The following is a 21375-nucleotide window of genomic DNA, read 5'->3' on the forward strand; positions in this document are numbered from 1 at the left end:
CTACCAAACGGGGTTAGTCTCCTAGAGAATGGATGGCTCCCTTCTCCCTAGGACTGTTCTGAACAAAATACATGAAGGATATGGTTAAGTTCAGATGCGCAGGAGTGGGGCTGTGTGAAGTATCCTAGGGTAGAGGACGGGGAAGGCATAGCAGGAGAAGCATCTTTACCCTATTTCTGCTCAGTCAGACTCCAGTTCTTTCTCGGTTAATGTCGTGTAACTCGGGTGAGAATAGCTTTGCTGGGGTTAATTCAGCTCTCCAGGAGGACTGGGTATGTTTTTATACTTCGGTCTGAAGTTAAATTGATTGGATGGAATTACTCCCTTGATATATTGTAGTTTAAAACAGCCATTTCGTACCCAAATGCCTGCATGTGGGCATTTTAGGAATGAACCGCAGTGTTTCCATGGATTTTTAAGGTATTCCATAGCATAGTTAGCAGATTTTAGTGTTTTGATCTGATTTTGTAAGGCAGAAGCACTCCCTGTATTTGTGTTACTGCAAACACTGTATTTTTGGTGGTGTCTGAGAAAGACAGATGCTTTTTTGTAGTCCAGGAGACAAAGAAACAAAGCTTTGTGCTGGGGAGGGAGGCAGGATCTGTGCCTACGGGGTACATCAAGGCACTTCATGTGCAGCTGCTTTCACAGCCTCGGCTTTCTCCTGGTGAGAAGGAGCTGGGTTGCTGTTCATTGCTGCCATGGATAGAAATCTCCTGGCAGGCCATGTTCACAAGTGCTGCCATCCTCCTCGGGAGGGATTTTTCACATTTTACTGCTTGCTGCCTGCTTGTAGGATCACTTGCATCCACTGCACATCCGTGCCTGGAGGGGCATGAGCAGCAGCGTGGCCGATGTGCAGGAGACACTGCATGCCCGCTTCCTTTTGGAGTGAGATGATCTCTGTTTATGCACTTCTATGTGTGTGTGCCCTAAGGGGGAGGGGGGGAAACATAGGGATTCTGTTTTTTTTCCAAATGTGCAAAATCAATTCAGGAGGAGGTGCAAGGGGAAGGAGGGGGGAAGCTGTGGTCTCTCACATCGCATTCATAGAACCAGTGCTGCAAAATTGGTACTTAAGATTTGGGAAAACCTGCCTTTTCGGTACAGGCTTTCTTGGTGCATTTGCAAATGCGCAGCTTTGTCCCTGCTCTGTGTGAATGAAGAGCTGTGGTGCTGCTAGTGCTGTGTTATTACTAGTTATTAACCAGGTCTCTTCTTTCTACTGCAAACACAGATCTTCATAAACCAGAAGCTGTTGAAATGGTTTTGGCTGCTGAAGTGGGCTCCTGCCATCCCGTGCACAGCAGTAGTTGTTGTGCTGTTTTGCTTTTGCCGTCATCTCTAATACACTGAGGAAAGCTTTAATACAATCTCCTATCCTAGTGCAATTTGAGCTGTCCTTTCTCCTCCCATTTCCTGGCTGCTCACCGAGCAATAAAATGAGATGGAAAGGTGGCTGTTTTTCTCAGTCAGCTGCTTTTAAGGTTCATGTTCAAACATTGTTCCCTAACTTTTGCATTTTAAACACCTATGGATTTGTTTATAAACAGTGGCAAGATTGTGTTTATTTCTAAGCGGTGACCTCCTTACTGTTCTGGCGAGTCAACCAGTTATATTTATTGGGAACTCAGCACAAAACTATTATGTAATTCTGCTGATGTCAAGCCTTGTACGCTTTTCAGTAAACTCTTGGAGAAGCATGGAGGCTTGCTTCGTTTTGTTTATAAAGTAGGATCTTCAGAAAAACAGTTCTAATAGTGGGGAGCCAATGTAAAAATTAAGATAATGAAATGGTGAAGAGTGACATAAAGACCATAGGGGAAAGCAGTGATGAAAGGAACAGTAATGAAATTGTTGATCCTGTTCTTGTAAGTGCTTACAAAAAATACTGAGTCCTTTTTTCTTTGTTTTTTGTGTTTCAACAGGGCAGAGTTTAGGATATGGATTTGTTAACTACATTGATCCAAAGGATGCAGAGAAAGCCATTAACACTTTAAATGGACTCAGACTCCAGACCAAAACCATAAAGGTAAGACAATACAGAAAGCCTTTTGCTCAATTTGGAAGAGGAAAAAGTAGTTGAAACAGTTTCTGGCAGTTTCATCACTACTTTAATCTGCTATTGCAAAGGGCATTCAGCTACAATCTCCTTGAAACAGCGGAAGGACATGCAGGAGACAAAATCTCTCCTTCTCTAAAATTAAAACTATTGTTAAGTGGGGAGAGGTAACAGGAAGCTCCTTAAAATGTTACAGTAGGACTTAAATGTAGAATAAAAAGGCCAGTGATACAGTTATTCATAAACAGATGTAAAATACGGGACTGTATATTCATAAATAAATTAATGTTTTCCTGTGTTTTAATGGGAAGTACCTTGATGAGGAATCATTCTTCAGTGATACTCATGTCATTATCAGGATCAGGTATTGAAAGGACACTTCTCAAGTTAAAATACTATTTAAAAAAAAAAACTCAATTTCCCCATCCTTAGTTTGATTTATTCTTTTAAAAACTGGAGGGATTAGAGATCCCACTGAAGTCTCTCATTTCATTGTTGTAATAGACCATTAGTTATTCAACGACCTTTTTTAGTGGTCTCTCAAGAGAAGCAAATTCCTACAGTCACGTTTGTTGCTGCATGGTTGATGAAGCTTTTTTAAAAAAGCTTATAGAAGGTTTCTACATTCTGAATTCTAAAAAATAGTACAGCTTAAGGAATGTAAATGGAAAAACTGAAGGGGAACAAACAGCAAATCTGACTCAAATTATCTGAAATGGCTTCAGTTATTTAAGATTGCTGGCCTTTGATTTGTACTATTTTTTTTAATTTTCTTCTGTGCTTCGTTTTGTATTTCAAAGCAAAAAATGTTACAGAATATAAAAATAGAATTTTTGCTTTTGAAAGCATCTGTATAAAACTTGACACTTGTCTTGTCGAAGATACTGTGTCATCAGTACTCTTGGTTGTACTTACCTTTTTATTACTAAAGACTGTGGGTTTTTTTGCCTTAAGGCAAAAGTATTTGTTGAATTATTTCGCATCTCTAAGGATCATTTAAAGCAAGTTTTTCCTGGCCTGACTAGGCAGGGAGCAGAGGGTCTGAGCTGAGGGTTAGGAGTGGAGTTAGGAGTGGAGCAGTTGCAAGGACCATGTAGAGACTGCTCCTTCCAAGCATTCCTTATGCCAAACAGATCCATCCCATAGATACATATGTGGGCCATGCATCAAAATCCTCACAGTATGATTTCGTGTGGGTAAACAGAAGTTCATAGGAACGTGTACGGCAAAAGCAGCAGAATCTAATGTCTTATCTGCTGCTGCAGGTGGAAATACGCCACTAGGGCTCCGCCGTTTCTGCTTGCAGTTAAAAGTTGAGCGTTAAAAATACTTTGGAGAGCAACGTAGGTTGTCAGGAAAAAATACAGTATTTGGAAATTACTTGCCTATCTCAAATTCTTTTTAAAAAATTCTGTAGAACTTTAAAAAACCTAAATCAGGTGTTGCATTAAAAACTGATCTGTACTGTGAGTAATATTCAGCATTAGCAAAAGTCTAGTACAGCTGTTGTCCTGAATAAGTACCTGTGTTGTTCCACACCTGTTTTCTTGGTTTTTTGTGAGTCACAACAATGTTGTTGTGACACTAGGATTACTGGAACTACATAAGCTTTAAAAAAAATCAAAAATCCTCCAAAACCTCCCCCCATTATTATTTTACATTTCTTTCTGCACTGAATTAAATGGCAAAATTATGCCTTTTCTTTTTACCTTTTGTAATGAGATTTTTGTTTTATGCAGGAACTTACCATGCAGAGCATTTCATGCAGAATTTTTTATTCACTTCAAATTTTATGAATACCAATAGTTTATTAGGTTAGGGTTTATTTCATGATTGTTAATAGCTACTAGACTTTTATAGAACACATGACATTTTGTTGGGCTCTTGAAAGCTGCTAAAATTTAATAAGCAAAGAGATTAACCTAACCTACATGCACAGGAGCTGCATAATTTTCTCAGTGATTGGGAAGAACTGTGTAGACTTTAAGTGTTTTCAAGTAAGTATTAAGAGTCACCTAAAACCATGCCTAAAGGAGCCTTCTCTTCAAATCGCCAAGCTTTGAACACAGCAAGATCAGATCAGTAATTTCTAACTCAATTTTTAATTCTAGAATTGCATGCGACTCTCTCAACTTACCCAGTTGGGTTTTTGGTTTATAAATTTTATCATTGGCCCTTTTTAAAAAAAAAAAAAGGGGGGGGGGGGGACCTTCCGAAATTGGGTCTGCTTCCCTGGTACTATGTGGTAGGGAAGGAGGCTTTCCCCGTGTTCGCACAAACCAAGCGGTGAATCATGTTTTCACCGTTCCCGGTAGCGTCCGTGTTGCCGGAGATGTCCCTGGTTCCCAAACTGCTGCGGAGCCGTGCTCGGCGCCGCCGCCTTCCGCGAGCTTGTCTGGTGCCCCCACGCAGCCCTTACCAGCAGCTCGCTGTGATTCATTACCCCGTTCTGAAGCATCCTAATTCCTGGAATTACTATATTTAATTATTAGAGCTGATTACTTTAGTCTAGCTAGATGCCCTTCACAGTTATTAAAAATGCACTTCCATTGCATTAAAAAAGCTTCACAAAGAATGTATAGAAAGGGATTTGGTGGCATATAGTTTTGTAGGCTAAAAAAATATTTAATTAAATGCTAAAGTAACATTGAACTGGAGAAGTACGAGCATTACTTTATGCTGTTTTCTTTATGAGCATGGCTTGGTTTTGTGCGCAGAATGAATCTAATGCCACATTGATGAATAGATTGAACCTTTGGCCTCTGCCTGTCTGCGGGTGCTGGGTAGCCACAGCCCTGCAGTAGCATTTCTTTGGCTGTGTTTTGTTTGGGAGCTGTTGGGATAGAAAGCTCACAAAGTTTTTTGAGGCCTTTTACAGGCACAGATTGCTTCCATACCCCAAGGTCACCTTGGTCCTGCTGGCCGGCTCCCTTCCATCTCCTTGCTCCAGCCATCGTGGGCCCCTGCTCCTCGGCTGGACACGAGCTGGCTCCAGGGGCTCATATCTGCACTTGATTTTTTTGACCCATAAAGTTTAATTCCTGTCTATGGAAAAAGAGATTTTAAATAGCTCCAGGTTCTGCATATGTCCCCAAATCCTGTCCTTTTTCGCTTCTGTAACGTCTCGTGGCAGCCGAATGTTCCCTCCCGCTCCTGATGCCTTGCAAAGCAGCCATGCAGGCACCAGAGGAACTGGTTTATAGCAGGATCAGCAAAACAGCTAGGCACAGTCTGCTCTCAAATGTGCAGACTAAAATAACTGAAGAAATGTTCTTTTTGTTATTTCATTGTTACAATGAATAATCCCTTTCCACTGAAGCAGCTAAAATATTTATGTGCATTTTATTTAAGTCAATGATGCCCTTTCAAGTCAAAGTCGAGAGGTGACTACAGAATATCTGTTTGGGGAAAGCACTGAAGGAAGTGTTATGTGTTTGGTGGTAATAGGTTATACATGTTATGTTCCTCCTCAGCTGATCATAGTGCATATTTTATTTATGCCATTTCATGGCATCCTCATCTTGTGAGGCAGAAAGGGCTTCACTTCATTTTTACAGCTAAAGCTTGACATAATTCTACAAAATAGTCTAGAATGAGAGATGATACAGCATGTGCTGAAATACATATTCCAGAAACTGAATCTATTTTTAGAAATTAAATTTGCCCATCCATAAAAGCGTATGAAAGGTCACTGCTGCTGTTGAAGATTGCCTAGCAATTCAGTTGCATCAAGTATCTGAAAGAAAACAAGATGTGTGATGCATGGGGCACAGACTGCTTAAACTCTGCTGCTCTGCCCTGAAAAAAAATGCCCAGCATCTGAAAGGATGGAAGGGAAGTGTTCTGCAATTTACATGTTGATTCAGGTGACCCGGCTTCACATTGGGGGACACTGGAACAAGGAGAGAACAGAATTTTAAAAGCAAGTTTGAAATCAAATAATAGCAAATGACCACCTGAAGTGTAGTCTTGTGTTTCCCTCTCCTTCTGTTCTGTTGCCTGAGAAGTAGGTTGGTTCCTTTCTTCTCTTGCAGGAGCAGGTAGCATGCTGTGACAGCCACTAGAGCGGAAAAGTCTCTGGTGAGGGGAGAAGGAATCTGGGTTCTGTGAGCCCTTGATTCCCTCTAGTTTTTATCTCACAGGTTTGATGGATTTAGTAACAATCAAATAGGATCATTCCTCTACGGTCAGAGGCTGCTTCTGCATCTTGGGTTATTTCTAATTTTCAGTTAAATGAATAACTGCTGTGGAATATAACTACTACTATTTTTCAATTGTTATTTCAAATGTTTGCTTGTACTCTATTCTTATCTTTTCTGATCAATAGGACTGGATGGCACTAGTTTAAAATACAGTGAATAGTTCTTTGGGAGAAAACACTCCTTTATTTTCTGGAGATGAAGTAGCAGCGTTACTACTTTCTCTTGCTATTGTGGTTGCTCTGGTGTTTTTCTAAAGGCCAAGAATTTCTACAAAATTCAGGCTCTAAATCTGTCCACGCCAGCTTTTGTGATTCTGTGAAGCTACAGCCCATCCTGTCACTATAGGATAGCCAAGTAACAGCCGCTGCAGACTTCCTCTGTCCTACAAAGCCATTTCTCAAAAGCTCGCCTCTGAGTCGCGATGAGATGAGGATGCTGAAGCACAAAGCGGGAGGAGGGAGAAAAGGAGGAAGGCTGCAGCAGCACACTCTGGGAAGAGGAGCTGCACCCAGTCCCAAAGAGCTCAGGGCTTGCTGGGGAGAAACACAAGCCCAACAATCCAGATTCTAGCCAGAAAAAGGTGGCGTGCTGGTATTGACAGCAGCAGAGTTGGAGTGTTGTACAGCCTCAGTGTGATGTTCTGCCCAAGACCTAATTCTCTGAGTTTTTCACCCGTGTTCTCCCAAGCCTGCCTGCAGCAGCTTCTCCCAACAGGGAAACAGGGTTTTGTGCCAGGCTGGGTGGAGAGGTCTGGGGATGCTCTGACACAAGGAGATGGGGCGAACAAAAGGGAGAGGAGGCACAGAGCGGGGACTGGTACTTTGTGATGGGGGCGGGGGGAGTTGTCAGGAGGAGCTGTGTAGGGACCAGTGGGGTTGGTCTGTGTTGGGGAGTTACCCACATCTGCAGTTCCGGGGGCGGCTCCTGCTTCACTCCTTCCTCCTGTAAAAACTCACATTGCAGGTATGTTAGAGCTGCAGGTTTGGGATGTGGTTGTTCGGTAGCTCCTGTCATCAAGGTAAAGGCTTGTTCTATCGCGTGGTAGCTCAGGATCCCTCATAATGGGTGTCTGCTGCAACTGTGGCACCCTGAGGTAAAGCCTTGGAGAGGAGGCTTTAAAGATGCCACAGATCTGGAAACCCTTAATTAAGTTAACTGACTTTTTGCTCTTCAGTGCTCTTCAAGAGCCTCTGTCTGCGTATCTGCTTGGACTTCGGTGCTGGTTAACAAATCCCTTTGCCTGTAGTGATGATGTGGCTCACAGGACCTTTCAGTAGAGCATTTGAAGGTTCAAATCTGGTTCTGCTGCTTTCAGCAGGCACCAGAGAGTCTTTACCTGTTAGTTTTGTGTATCTGCTCTTAATCGAAATGTCTTTTTTAACTGCTTCACATTTGCCAATGAGCTTCCTTCTCATTCTACAGAGCCAGAGCAATTATTTCTTAGCCCGGCTCTTGCTACAGCCAGAGGGCTTCTAGGTTGTTATCTATGGATGTCTCCCCTAAAACAATGGGACAGACTGTTGTATCTTACCTGCAATCATAATTAGTCCCAGTACCATGGAGGGATTCAATGCTGCTTTAAAGTGCATTGTTACTCCCCTACTGTCCCCAGCCCTGGGCTGGGAGAAGAAGAATGTAGTGCCCTTGGGGATGTGAAGGCATTGTAGATTTTGGTCTTCAGCATGTGGACCACAGCATTTTGTGTACGTTTGTTTTGACAGAGTATGTGGCTTTTTAAGGGAGGGTTTCTGAATTCTTACATAGAATTAGGGCATGGATGAGGGTCTGGAAGAGGCTCTGAGGAAACTGCCTCTTCTGGCTGTAGTGCGTTTTTACTGATCTTCTCATATGTGGGGAAAAGTGAGATGATGCTTGCTTACACATGTGAAGTTCTTTGCCCAGCTGTGCTAAAGCACTTGCAGTGTGTACCAGTGAATAAGTAAGAGGCAGCTGGCGCAGGTCAGTTGTGTCCCCATTTTGCGTGTTTGGACCTCGGACAGAAAAAACAGTGAAGTGACTCACCCAAAATCACGCAAGCAATCCTACATCTGAGAGCTTATCACGCAGACAAAGCAAAGTCGTTCAAAATTACTTTTAAGGTCACAGTGAAGCTTAGTGTTTTGGAACATGTTACACAAAGATTTTCTGAAAGATTCCCAGGGCATTGCTTAACAGCGACTGCACCTCACGTGGTGGCAGCTGGTGACGTCCTGGGGACTGCAGGGCTGCTGGGGATGCCCATGCTGCTGTGCTGCACTCTGATTAAAGGCTCATGTCTAGTCTTGCATTCCCCAGGTGAGCTAATGCTAGGTGCTGAGTGAGAGGCGTATATCATCTTGGAAAAGTTTTTAGAAAGACACAAGCTAAGCTGTTGGGTGTCTTGTCAGGAGATGTTTTGGCCAGGGCAGGGTGGCTCTGCTCACAGAGGCGTTGCTCCAGGCAAGGACGATGCCTGACCTCTCTGGAGCACGCAGCAACTGAGATGTTGTTCTGGCTCACTTAACAGGCTCACTTAACAAAAACCTGTTTCTAGAATACTCCTCCTGAAAATGGGCTTAACATCCGAGAAGTCCAGGATTAACATGTGAGCTGAAGGCATCTTTGAGCAGCAGTGAAATGGTTAAGAGTGTCAGTATTCAAATGGTGGCTGATGATGGCCAGAGCCTTGTCTTGTAAGACAAATGGGATGCGTTCGTGCCTCTAGGTGCCTTTGTGGGCTCTCTGACTTGGAAAGACCAGACTGCATCAATTTATGTTCTGAAAAGTCTCGAGGTTAAAAATTTTTCAAAAAGTTTTCTGCATTGGAAAAATGAGTAGGAAATCAATAGGGAAGATAATTGCTTTAACTGGGTGATTCTTCTGTGTTTGTGAACAAGAATAATTGTTCATTGCCATGGAAGATATGAAACTCTGGACCCTACATCTCTCCGGTAGTGTTTGGCGAATGCAGTGGCAGTGCAGCCTCTTGAGGGAGGGCTGTTCATACTGGGGAGAAGTGCTTACACAGGCTGTTGTTCAATGTCAGATGAGAAATATCCTTGCTAGCATGTTTTCCCCAATTACTGACCTCTAATGTTAGTTTCTATAAATATATACAGTAAGCCATAATAAATTATTTAATAAAAAATAATTCATGAAATGAATTAGAAAATATTAAAATATCTTCCTTGTGAAGGACTTAGCTTATTAAGTGAGATGAAATATTGTTAGACCTCCAACAGGCATGCAAGTGGACAAACACTTAAGTGCTGAAAAATGCGTAGGTCGAATGACAACTTGGTGTACTCCAGCTCATATATTCAAATTTCTTCCAGTGGCTGGGATTTCCCTATTTTTTGTTTTCAACAAGCCGTTTTATTATACGGCACTAATACTGCCATGAGCAAAAAAAATTGTTCTTAACTGCGAATATAAAGAATTAATGCAGTGCTTCATAGTTCAGTGATAAAATGGGAGCTGGTGTTGGCTCCCATTTTAACTTTCACAGCACAAGTTGCTTCTGGTCAGGTGGAGGGTCAGGATGGATGTTTTCTTCCTTTGATAGTTAATACATGGGAAGACATCCCATCCTCTGTACTAACTGAATAATAGCTTGGAAGCAGGATGGCATGGTCTAACCAATTGATTTGTCATTGGCTGACCTGTGAGAGAAGATGAAAAAGATTCAAAAGGAGATAAATAACTGACACCACTAGCCTTGTATCCATTCAGCTCACAACCTTTTCTCCTTGATATTAAAGACAGATGAGTTGCTTTTGGCAGCTTCTTTCTTTTGCCTGGGCTTCCCTGCAACCTGAATGTTTGATTGCAGGAGGAAATAAAAATTAGATCTGAGCAGTGATGCATGTTTACATGTGCTGTGAGTGGATGAATTTGAGACCATGCAGGCTCCTTCTGCTTCGTATGCGCATGGCCCACAAGAACAGAGCAGGGCTCTTTTACTTTCTTGTGTAGAAGTGTGTGTGTGTATATCTATATATAAAATGTCAGGCACTCAGTGCTCTGGGAAGTGGGGTTTTTTGCATATCCCAGTACTTTTCATCTTCCCTGTAATGTGGCATTTGGTTAATGAATGTGCCAGAGTGAGAAAACCCAAAGGAAACCCCTGGCTGTTTTCCCAGGAACTTTATTAATTTTGCAGCTCTCAGTTTTGAGGAATAGGTAAGGTCCCTACCCTCACTCCAGAGAGGCTCTTAAGTGTTTTTTAAACTGTTATTTCTGAAATAGCTTAAGCTGTAGGTGTCTGAACCCTGGTAGCACCCTCTCAGTGTAAGGCACTTGCAGAGTGTGGGGACGTTGTGCTTTTCCACACACTCCAGGGTGGTTTTGGCTGTGTGAAGTGGGTGAGTGGGTGGCACCTCCCTGGCCTCAGGAGATGGGATTCAGTCCTGGGCTCTGTGCTCTTGACATGGGGCTGATTGTGATCGTACTGGGCCTGGCCAGTGCTGTGAGGTGATGCCCGAACTGCCCAGGCCACACCCAGCACTCACACTCTGGCCATGTTTCTCACTTCTGGGTAACTTGAGCTGGACTTGCTGGTCTTCCAGAGCCTGCTCAAAATCACGTAACTTTTCAACAGTGCTCGCTTGAGGTATAAGCGAGAGGCCACCAAACCAAGCACAGTAATGCAGTGATGTTAGGCATGGTATCTATAGATGAAAGCATGGTGTAGTTACCCCGGTTTCGTGTCCCCAAACACCTGTCTCAGTTCATTAGCTAGCAGCCAAGTGGTGCCACCTGAGCTCTGGTCCTGGTGCCTCAGGCCCACACTTGGGACCTATGACTGAGTGCCATGGATGCTGGAGCTCGTGGGCTGTGTGGCCCCAAGTTGCTGGGGCACAGGACAGTTCCACACCAACATGTATCTGCTTCCCTTTCATTGCTCATCTGCAGCTGGATGCTTCCCTGCTTGTTAGGCCTGCCTGTGCTTGTGTGCTTTGCATGAGCTTGCCTCAGTTGATGCAAATGTTTTAGCTAACCTCCTTTTTCACATTTCTTCCCCTAAATCTTCCCACCTCCTCTCTTTAGCTTTCTCTTGAAATGTTAGTTTTAAAAGGTTATGTACAAACAGGCAAGTTAAAAAGAAGTTGCCAAAAGCCCTAAAATCTAAAATCTTTAGAGTTTGTCTGCTATTGTGCGCAGAAGATTGTAGAAGCAAATATTAGTCATTCACATCATTTTCTGTGTTGAGTCAACATCTATTTTTAGGTGTGGAGCACATAAAGACAACTCTTTGACACACAAAACACAAAGACATCCATTTGACATCATTTGTGTTTGGGCTAAGGCTGGGGAAGAGGGGAAGACAATTGCTGAACATGTTATTTTCGTGACAAGACCCCCCCCCCTATTTCTTCCAAGAGGCATTTTAAGACATGATACAGTAACATACCAATCTGTTTATATTTAAATAAATCAGGATGAAGTGCAAAATATTCAGGTTTAGATCTGATGCTATTTCAGATGTGCTGAGAAGTAATTCTTCGTGATCTGTGCTGAATACTTGCAATTAGGCCTTATCTGGGAAGTATTTTAGTTAAATTTGTGTTATTCTAAGCGAATATATTAATAGTGCAGAAGGCTTTTTATGTACATATTGTAATTATAGATCTGATTTTTCTTTCAGGTCTGAGTTTATATTTTCATAGGTAGAAGAGCAGTTAAAGATTTGATTTAATTTTTTGACAGCATGCATGTAATGCCTCAGCTTGCTTTTCTTGTTTATTTGGCCATAATATTTTATGGTCTGGTTTTGGGCTTACAGTGCAAGGGAACTTCTTGTGATAAATTGCAGATACGACAATGAGTGTCAGTATACAGTTCCCTGAGCAGATGTTCATTTGGTGTAATTTCACCAGTGCTTTGCTGTTCATCCAGAACAGATCTTGCCAGCTCAGGATGAAAACACAGAGATGGCACAAAAGATCACTCTGCAAATAATCTGATCTGTTTCAGACTCTTGAAGAAAAGCATCCTGGAACTTCAGAATGCTACGTATATTCTAAGGTTATTACATGTTAGATACAGTAAATCATCCATACACCCACAACCCATAGGGGTAAATTTACAAAGCCCTGTGTAGGAAGTCACACATTAATCTACCTCTGAACAATAGTTATTTTGTGCCTGCACTTAAAGAACCCTTGCATTTGTTTTCAAGGTCTCTCTTGTGTCTCTCTTGCTTTTCCTTTGTTCTTCTAACTTTTCCTGATTCTGTGGTTTTGCCGAAAAGGTAGTATCTGAACTCCAGGGTTATTCAAGCAACTGAACTCTAAGGTTTCTTGCTTGTGGAAAAAGAAAACAATCTGTCCATTTAAAATGTCAAGGGCAGCTCTGCTTACTAATATGCATTTCCTTTTCTTAAATCCATAGGTGTCATATGCCCGTCCAAGTTCAGCATCAATCAGAGATGCAAACTTGTATGTCAGCGGCCTTCCGAAAACAATGACCCAGAAAGAATTAGAGCAGTTATTCTCACAATATGGACGCATCATCACCTCACGGATTCTGGTTGATCAAGTCACAGGTTAAAATAAATCTTTCCTATATGCTTGCATGTTTTTCTGGAAATAGCAGAATTATAAATGCTTGCTGGCAGTTGGATTTCAAGACTGATTTTTTTAATGTAAAATGGATGCCCAGTTCTCTATAGGTATAACTGCTTGGGGTTGTACCTGCTTCTTTTTTTAATGAGGGATTGCAAAATGCAGAATGTCACTTCCTTAAAATGATTGTGTATATGGTAGGGTCTGATTGCAGAGAACACAGCTGGCGAATGGCATTTTTCTTTATTGTAGGACTTGTCTGAATTTGCAAGCTGTGTGTTCTGTTAAGTCAAACCAACATTGTTTCATTGTTACATAGATGAAGCTGTTCCTACATATATTCATTTGTTCACTTGTGTTTACTTCCCAGGTGTTTCTCGAGGTGTGGGATTTATCCGTTTTGATAAGAGAATAGAGGCAGAAGAAGCCATAAAGGGACTAAATGGCCAGAAGCCTAGTGGTGCTACAGAACCAATTACTGTGAAGTTTGCCAATAATCCCAGCCAGAAAACAAGCCAGGCACTCCTTTCACAGCTGTATCAGTCTCCCAACAGACGCTACCCTGGACCACTTCACCACCAGGCTCAGAGATTCAGGTAATTACCTGGAAAAGAACTGAAGTTCTACCAGTGATGACAATGTGGGGCAGGTGCTGCACAGGAAAATACTCTTTAGTTGCGTAGGCTGACCTGATTTTCTTTGTAAAATTAAATATTCTTTCCTGGAGAATGAGGAGGAAAATCTGCTGACAGCAGTAGTCATGTTGTATTTACTAAAACAGCTGAAGTACTGTACAATCGGATCTCTTGAAGCATCATAGAAAAAGGGAGGACAGAACAGAGTTACACTGATAATCAAATGAGCAGTGACTACCCTGTTCTTCCCAATTTTTTTGGTAATGCTTTTATTTTCTGCTATGTTATTACAGTTTTGATGCAGCCTAGACTTTGATGTTAATGACAGTGGATTCGTAGCAGGAAAAAAGCTGAGTCTGTTCCAGTCAGCAGCAGTATCATTAAATTTATTAGCCTGAGATCTGCTCTTACTATAAAGAGACCTTGTATTATTGTTTGGTGTGATTCCTCAGATGCTTTTGGGAGGTGTTCTATGTTACACATTCTGAATATACCATTTCCATCTGATCCATAAGCCAGTGTTTGCAATACATTGTCCTTGTTAGTTTTATAATAACTTTCAGGCAACCTAGCATTCAATTAAAGGTCTCTTTTTAAAAAGTGTATATTTGCATAACTGAGTTGCATACTGGCTTTACAGAATTATTAAAAAGTGATTCTAGTTTTTTGGTGACGAAGTGCTAATGAATTAAATAAGATGATAGCAAAAAATCATCTGACTGATATAAAAGCAAATACAAATTTAGTACATCTTTGGCATGCAGCTGTGTCCCTTGAGGCTATCATTTTTTATCAGTCCATCAATAAAAGGACTTACTTAGTGTACTGCCATGGAAAGCAGATGATTAGTCATTTTGCAAAACTCGGTGGTCATTTAGATTGATGTATTGCTGAGGATAATTATTGAATGTATCCTAGTAATGAGAATGTATTAAGTTAAAGTAGTTACAAAATCTGGAATTTTTCCAGTTCCATCAGTTTTGGACTGTAACATTTTATTTCAAAGCTAACTGGAAGTATAAGGCGAACAGCTGAATTATTTGCAAAAATTTCATAATACTGTCTTAAAGGTGAACCAAAAGCAAATCTTTTAAAATGCCAAATCAAACCATGAAAATTAAGGTTTTCTTTAAGACTTTAGATGAGGTAAAATTACTTCAAATGCTGTGGTGGAAATTTAAGCACAATCTCAAGCTTAACAAAGCAGGCCACGAGTTGTTAGGCTCCTTAGATGTGTGGGAAACTTGTTGAACATTTCTTCTTTGAAAATGGAACACTATTAATAATAGTTCCATTGAGCGATCTTGCCATCTGTGAGACATTAACCCAAAGACCCTCCTTCTCTTTTCAGGCTGGACAATTTGCTTAATATGGCCTATGGCGTAAAGAGGTAATTAGAATTCCACAGATTGCCAGATGTCCGTGTTGGCACAGATTGGTGCTACATTTTTTTTAATTCACTAACTTTATTTTTTTAATTCCTTCTTTTCTTCCACCAGCATGTCAGATTCTTTTTAAGTTTGGACTTCAGTTGGTTTTATTACTTTTCAAGGCCACACACATTCTGTGGGTCTTTCAACTTTTTTTTATTTACAGGTGGGGCTCTCAAATGGTTTAGGTGCAACAGCTACAAGCATTCAAACTCCAGTTGTGCCACATGGCACTTTGTCCAGAAACAGAACTATTAACTTAAGTTGTATGTTATTAGATCAGCTATTAGTTAAAAACTTAACTGAGAGATCTGGACATCAGCAGCCTAATTCTATTTTCAGCTGTTAAGACCTTCATTCTGTTATATCTGGCTTCACAAGTTTGACTTTAAAATATAGCTGTGTGCACCTTAATCAGCCCTAAGTTTCTTTTGTTACAGGTTTAATGCTTTGAATTTTCTTGGTGCTTGGGATTTATTTTTTGTTTGAAATAGTGGTGTGTTTGTGTATGTACTTGTATGTGTGAAAGTTCAGCTGATTTATAAACATTTATGCTGTTTCATCAGTACGTTCAATGTTTGATAGCTAAAATGAGTTGACGAATTGTTAGTGTTTCTTCTGATGGCACACATCAACGCAAGCGAACCTTACAGCACAAAGGCAGTCTTACTCCTGATGTAAGATGTCCAGCCATCCCCCCCAATTAAAGATGAGAAAACACTTAATCTTCTGAAATGGTCTACTCACCACAGTTGAAAATTGTTTGAGCTTTAACAAAGCTCATCCTGTAAATGGTACGGTAAGTATATCTTCAGCCAGTAGTGAACTGTAACGTATATTTTAACTACTGCCACGGTAGCTGTCATACAAATAAATTGCACATCTTAAGACTGCTTACGAAACTGAAGGCAGAGGTGGCATACCTTCTCTAAAGCACTCCTTGTGTTTGTTAGTATGTTTGTTTCATTTGCAATATACTTAGTGGTGATGGTAATTTTTGAGTCACTGTATCACCACCTGAATTTGTGTTCTGCTTTTCCTGCATTCTCCCCTCCAACTTGTTTCTTGATATATGCCAAGAACATTGCAAAACTTAACCTTGAGTATCTGTTGGGTGCAAGAAACTCTCAGAAAGGTGGTGGTGTTCAGGGAGTTGTCCCTGGCTTTTAATTTCTTCCCCAGAATTGTACTGGCATGTTGTGTAGGACAAAGTGTTTGGTCCTAACCATCAAGAGTTTTGAGTTCAGATTTTCTATCAGCTGCAGATGGAAAGAAAATGAGTTACCTGCCTTTTTAGGCTATGTCTGCCTTAATGTTTTAATTCTGCAGTGTTAGTCTTAGATCACAACAGCTCGTGTTTTTGAACAGTTATTGTTTAGGCATTTTAAATTAGCTTTTTACTCCTCTCCTCCCAGCAAATCTTAAACTGTGATAGCAAACTCTGTAATTACAGGCATAGGGTCATCAGAAAAATACTGTATTGATCAAAACTTTGGGAGCTGCCTCTAAAACATCTGTAGTGTGTTGTTTCTGGGTTTGGTGGTCAGTTCTCTTGCTTCCTCATGTTAAGTATGTGGGGAAAATACAGATAGAAAATGAGCTGTGCAGGTGTGGGACAAAGGTTTTATTGATCAGTAACTTCAGATCATGTGCATAATTCAGTGCTGCTGCTTAGCAGTAACTTGTTTTATTTGTTAGTAAACTTGTACTAGTTTCATGCATATTTTCTTGCATTTATAGTAGCTCCTGTGCTCATGGTATGTAGGTAGTTGAAAGCTGCATATCTCCAAAAGGTTTCCAGGGAAAAGCTGCTCTCCAATGAACTGTATGAAACTTTAACCCTTTGTATCAGTGCAGCATTTCTTGAAAAACAAAGCTATAAAATACTGTTTGATATGCACGGCTTTGAGCATTGTACAGATTTTAGTAATACCACTTCTAGGAAATGTATGTATTAGTGCTATACTTTATGTTAAGTTTAAACATTGCAGAAAATGAGTGTTTGTTGGCTTACATATGTTACTAGCACAGTTGGCACTTGGCAGCAATGGGCTTGAAGTCCCATCTTCCAAATTTCAAAGGAATGTGAAACTGTTGGCTTGTACAAGCTCTCAGTCCTGGCTGCCCTATTTACAGTTCCATGCTGGCGTGTGGTGGAAGGAGCAGAATAAATCGGCCCTGTCCAGCCACCTCTGTTTTCAGAGCTGCAGAAATGCCCTAGGTTAGCAGAGCAATGCTGAACAATTATGTTTTTCTCCCACATACTAGGAATTAAAGAATCTTGAGGGTAGGATTTGTGAAAGTGAACTTCAGTAGGAAGATGATCATATACTCTTAAGATCTTTCTGCAAACCTCTGTATGTGTCTGAGGATCCAACGCTGTTAGCATTTACAAACTGCTTGTTTATAGTGTAGCTACACTCCAGTGGTATTCCTTAGCTGAAGATGGATGTTCCAAGTATCTTTTGATAGCACTTTATACATATACTTGAGGAAAGGAGTCCAAAGAAGCGGCCATCAAGTGTGTAGTTTTTTATGGTTATTTAATATACACTACATAATATTGTGCAGAATGCTAATTGTGTGGAAACACAAGAATTATAAAAGGAGAAATTTTGGAATGCGTAAGAGCTGTCTTCTCTTAGCTACACTGTGGATTCCCCCCTCTATTCCCTCAGTCATCACTCAGAAGATCCTGAGGAATTATTATTCAATTCTGGTATTAAAACTCATCATACTGAAGGTACATGTGAAACTGGATTTTTATTAAGACTTTTCCTCTGCGCAGTTGTTATTTTAAAACATATCCCAAAGTGTAGCTTCAGAAATCATGTCATATTTTTTTCAAACTGATGAAAGGAAAATTATGTTGATCCTGAGGGCTGATACTGCTTAACATCTTCATTAATAACCTGAGTCACGGGCTGCAGTGCGCCCTCCTTGGATGACACTGATGTGGGGGAGTAGGGGCGCTCAGCATGCTGTTGGCCATGGCTGCCTTTGGGGTGACCTTGACAAGCTGGAAGAGAACCTGGCGAGATTCAGGAAGGGTAAATGTAGAGTTTAGCCACTGACTGCTGTCTCTAACTACCTACGAGGGTGTTAGAAGATGATGAAGCCAAGCTGTTCTCAGAGGTCAACTGCAAAAGGACAAGAGTCAACAGTAACAGGCTGCAGCGGGGGAAATTCAGCTGAATATAAGGGAAAAGTCACTGACAGTGAGGATGGTCAAACCCTGGAGCAGGAGGCCCCAGGAGTGGAGTCCCATCTGTGGAAACTTCAAAAACGTCCCTGTGCCAGGCCCTGAGCAGCCAATCTCACTTCAGTTAGCCTCGCTTTGAGCAGGAACTCGACTAGATGACCTCCATAGGTCCTGCCCAGCCAACGCTATTCCGTGCTTATAAACATGCTACCTGGCTTCAGCTTTCTAATTCAGACATTCAAATAGACAAAACAGGCCCCAAAAGATGCTGGCGGAGAAGTTAGGGTTCTGTATCAGATTTCTAGGAGCTTATCTCTCTACTACGTTCACTATCTGAAGAGCCTAAGATCCTGTCATGGACATGGAGTCTCACAGCATGAAGGTATTAGTTGATGTATGCTCACTAATTATATTAACGCACTGTTTTACTTACTCCACGACTGCTGCATAAATCTTTAATATATTTGGCTGGCTTTAGGACTTTTTTAACTAGATTTTTTTCTCACTGTATGTCAATTAAGGACTGTTAGGAGGAGAATTAAAACCTACCACATAGAGCTCTCTGGTAGTGTCTTCAGCTAAAAGAGGCTACTTTTGCACCTGAATCCTGCCAATGGCATTTCATACTAATCTTTAAAATAAATTTTGAAGGGTCTCTTTTTTCACAGCAAACTTTTGAAAAGTAAAGCATTAGTTTTCCATTGCTCTGAAACAACATTTTTTTGTAATGGAAATACATGGCAAATTCCTATAGGTCTTTTTTAACAAACTTGTGTATGCTGCCATAAACACAGGCCCTTTTTGAAGTTAAAAGAAATGCTAAAGGACAATCTATTAGATCTTTGTATGCATTTAAATAGGGCTTATCCTTGAAGGGACATGCATTTATGCCCGGGTTTGGTCTTCCTATATGTAGTACAGCTCCCCTCCACTCAAGTAAGAGTTGGAGACCAAGGTGGCTATGTAGTCATCTTCCAGGGGTAGGACTGAGAACCTAAATTAACACTGGCTTGATTATTTTGAAGTCTTGGTTCCATGTAGTTTGTGCCAAGAGATATATTTAGAATAGACCCCTCTTTTTACTTGGTAGGTTTTCTCCGATCACAATTGATGGTATGACGAGCCTTGTCGGAATGAATATCCCTGGTCACACTGGGACTGGATGGTGCATCTTCGTCTACAACTTGTCTCCCGACTCAGATGAGAGCGTGCTGTGGCAGCTGTTCGGTCCCTTCGGAGCGGTCAATAATGTCAAGGTGATCCGCGACTTCAACACCAACAAGTGCAAGGGATTTGGCTTTGTCACCATGACCAACTACGACGAAGCTGCCATGGCGATTGCCAGCCTTAATGGATACCGTTTAGGAGACAGAGTATTGCAAGTTTCCTTTAAAACCAATAAAACCCACAAATCCTGAATTTCATATCCTTACTTACTAAAATATATATATATAAATATATATACGAACAAAACAAAACAAAAAAAACTCTTCAAGGCTTATATTCAACCATGGACTTTATAAGCCAGTGTTGCCTAAGTATTAAAACATTGGATATCCTGTGAGGAACAGGAAAGGATTTTATAATGCTTAGAAAAAAAAAACCTTTGATGCATTGAATGTTCTTTCATAGCTGTCGTTGTTGAATATAATATACATAGATAACAATGTGCAGGGATTTTTACCCGGCCAGCTAGTTTTACTACCTTCCTTGAAGGTGGGTCTTTTTAAGATGACCATTCACTCATTTGAAAAAATAAGAAAACAAACAATTTTTACAAGCTAATGGGATTAAAAGCGAGAAATTTTCTTTTCTTTTCTTCTTTTCAAAACATTGATCCAATCAGATTGGTAAACCCCCCACATAAATTAAAGAGGAACAATAAAAATTGCAAAAAAGAACATAATTTTGCAACTTTTTTTATTTTTCCTTTTTTCTTTTATATCATGTGAACTAAACAGTCTTCTGTTAAGGGAATGGGGTAAAGGGGGATACCTGATGACATAACAATTTAAATAACATTAACAATGTTGCCAAAGAGGTGGTCTCTTTGCTGAAAATGGGTTTCAAGAAAAATCTATTTTTATAAAATATAAAGAATTTTTACAAGAGAATCTGGATTTGAGAAAAAAATATTTTGACTGGCTAATTTAGGGGAAATTGACAACTTTGTCATGTTCATACTGCACTGGTAACTTTTTAGAGATCAAGATGTGTGTTTTAAACTGGATTAGTAGATTGTTTTTTGAAGGATGGGCTACAAACAGATGATCTTCGTATCTTTTCATAGCATGTAATAAAAAAATATTAAATACAGTACGGGAGAGTGTTCTTCCCAGGCACGCAGTTACCCACAGTCAAAACCCAAAAGCAAGGAGATGAGTTGCAAGACGGTTTTTCTTTAAGTCATCAGTATGGGATATCAGCAGAACAAAAGTTTAAAAAAAAATTAATTTTTGATCAAAAACTTCCTTGGTTTGAGCAGTAGGTGCTACGAAATTATTTACATATCTTAGTATCATAGTTAAATGTAATGTGTTTAGAAAAAATACATTTGCTTTAAATTTGTTAAGAATTTTCAAATTCACTTTATAGCCCATGCTAATATAATTGGGCTGTGTTGGCACATTTGGAACACTGTTTATGTTGCTTGAAACACTTATTTATTTAATTGCCGATGTGATGCATATGGCCAAAATCAAATATAGCTAGTTTGGCTAGTCTACTTATTTGTTTACTTAAACTATGGGAAGAAGCATATTATTGTGTCATTTTGTTGTGTGTGTATGTGTATATATAATATAAATATATATATATATAAAGTTATTTTTTCTTTTGGTTAATTTATTATAAGTTGTAACACTTTGCTAGTTTTGTTTGTATATGTCTTAAAATGTTTTCTTATGATACTTAAGTGACAGAGGTATCAAGGTAACTTGTGTAGAAATATTGTTTGATATATTGTCATGTTTGTTGTGAATATTTTTTCTTACTGCACAGTAGAAAAGAAAACAACTGGGTCTTTATTTTAATGTAATTCAGATTGGGGAAAACAGAGCTAAGGGAACAAAATGACTGAGGGGGGTGCTCTCCCATGTCCAGTGCACTGATCATTTTAGTATGTTTGTGCTTTGTACGGTTATATATTTAAAACAAAAAAGGGTCATGCTCTTCCCTGAGTACTAGAAACAGTTACTCGCTATGCATAATCTAGTTGATAGTTAAATTTGCTATTGCTTTTCTTGTCTTGTTATATAAAATCTTTTCAATACAAGTTTAGTCTTAATGGTAATAAAACG

The 21375-nt window shown here is 40.2% G+C and overlaps 1 protein-coding gene across 9 annotated transcripts in view; it reads left to right on the forward strand.

The window, feature by feature from the left end:
- The window catches only part of ELAVL4 (ELAV like RNA binding protein 4), a 77762-nt gene extending 57918 nt beyond the window's left edge, over positions 1 to 19844 (forward strand). For 8 of the 9 annotated variants that reach the window (XM_040565442.1, XM_040565440.1, XM_040565436.1 and 5 more), the window contains exons 3-7: positions 1929 to 2032; positions 12637 to 12790; positions 13180 to 13405; positions 14796 to 14834; positions 19167 to 19844. In XM_040565442.1, the coding sequence (XP_040421376.1) occupies positions 1929 to 2032; positions 12637 to 12790; positions 13180 to 13405; positions 14796 to 14834; positions 19167 to 19494 (851 nt within the window). In that variant the 3' untranslated portion in view covers positions 19495 to 19844. The remainder of the gene's footprint in view (positions 1 to 1928; positions 2033 to 12636; positions 12791 to 13179; positions 13406 to 14795; positions 14835 to 19166) is intronic. The other variant, XM_040565438.1, reaches the window with a different exon arrangement.
- Positions 19845 to 21375: the final 1531 nt, after the last annotated feature.

This window comes from Cygnus olor, chromosome 8 (genome assembly GCF_009769625.2).
Source record: "Cygnus olor isolate bCygOlo1 chromosome 8, bCygOlo1.pri.v2, whole genome shotgun sequence".
Classification (NCBI taxonomy): Eukaryota; Metazoa; Chordata; class Aves; order Anseriformes; family Anatidae; genus Cygnus; species Cygnus olor.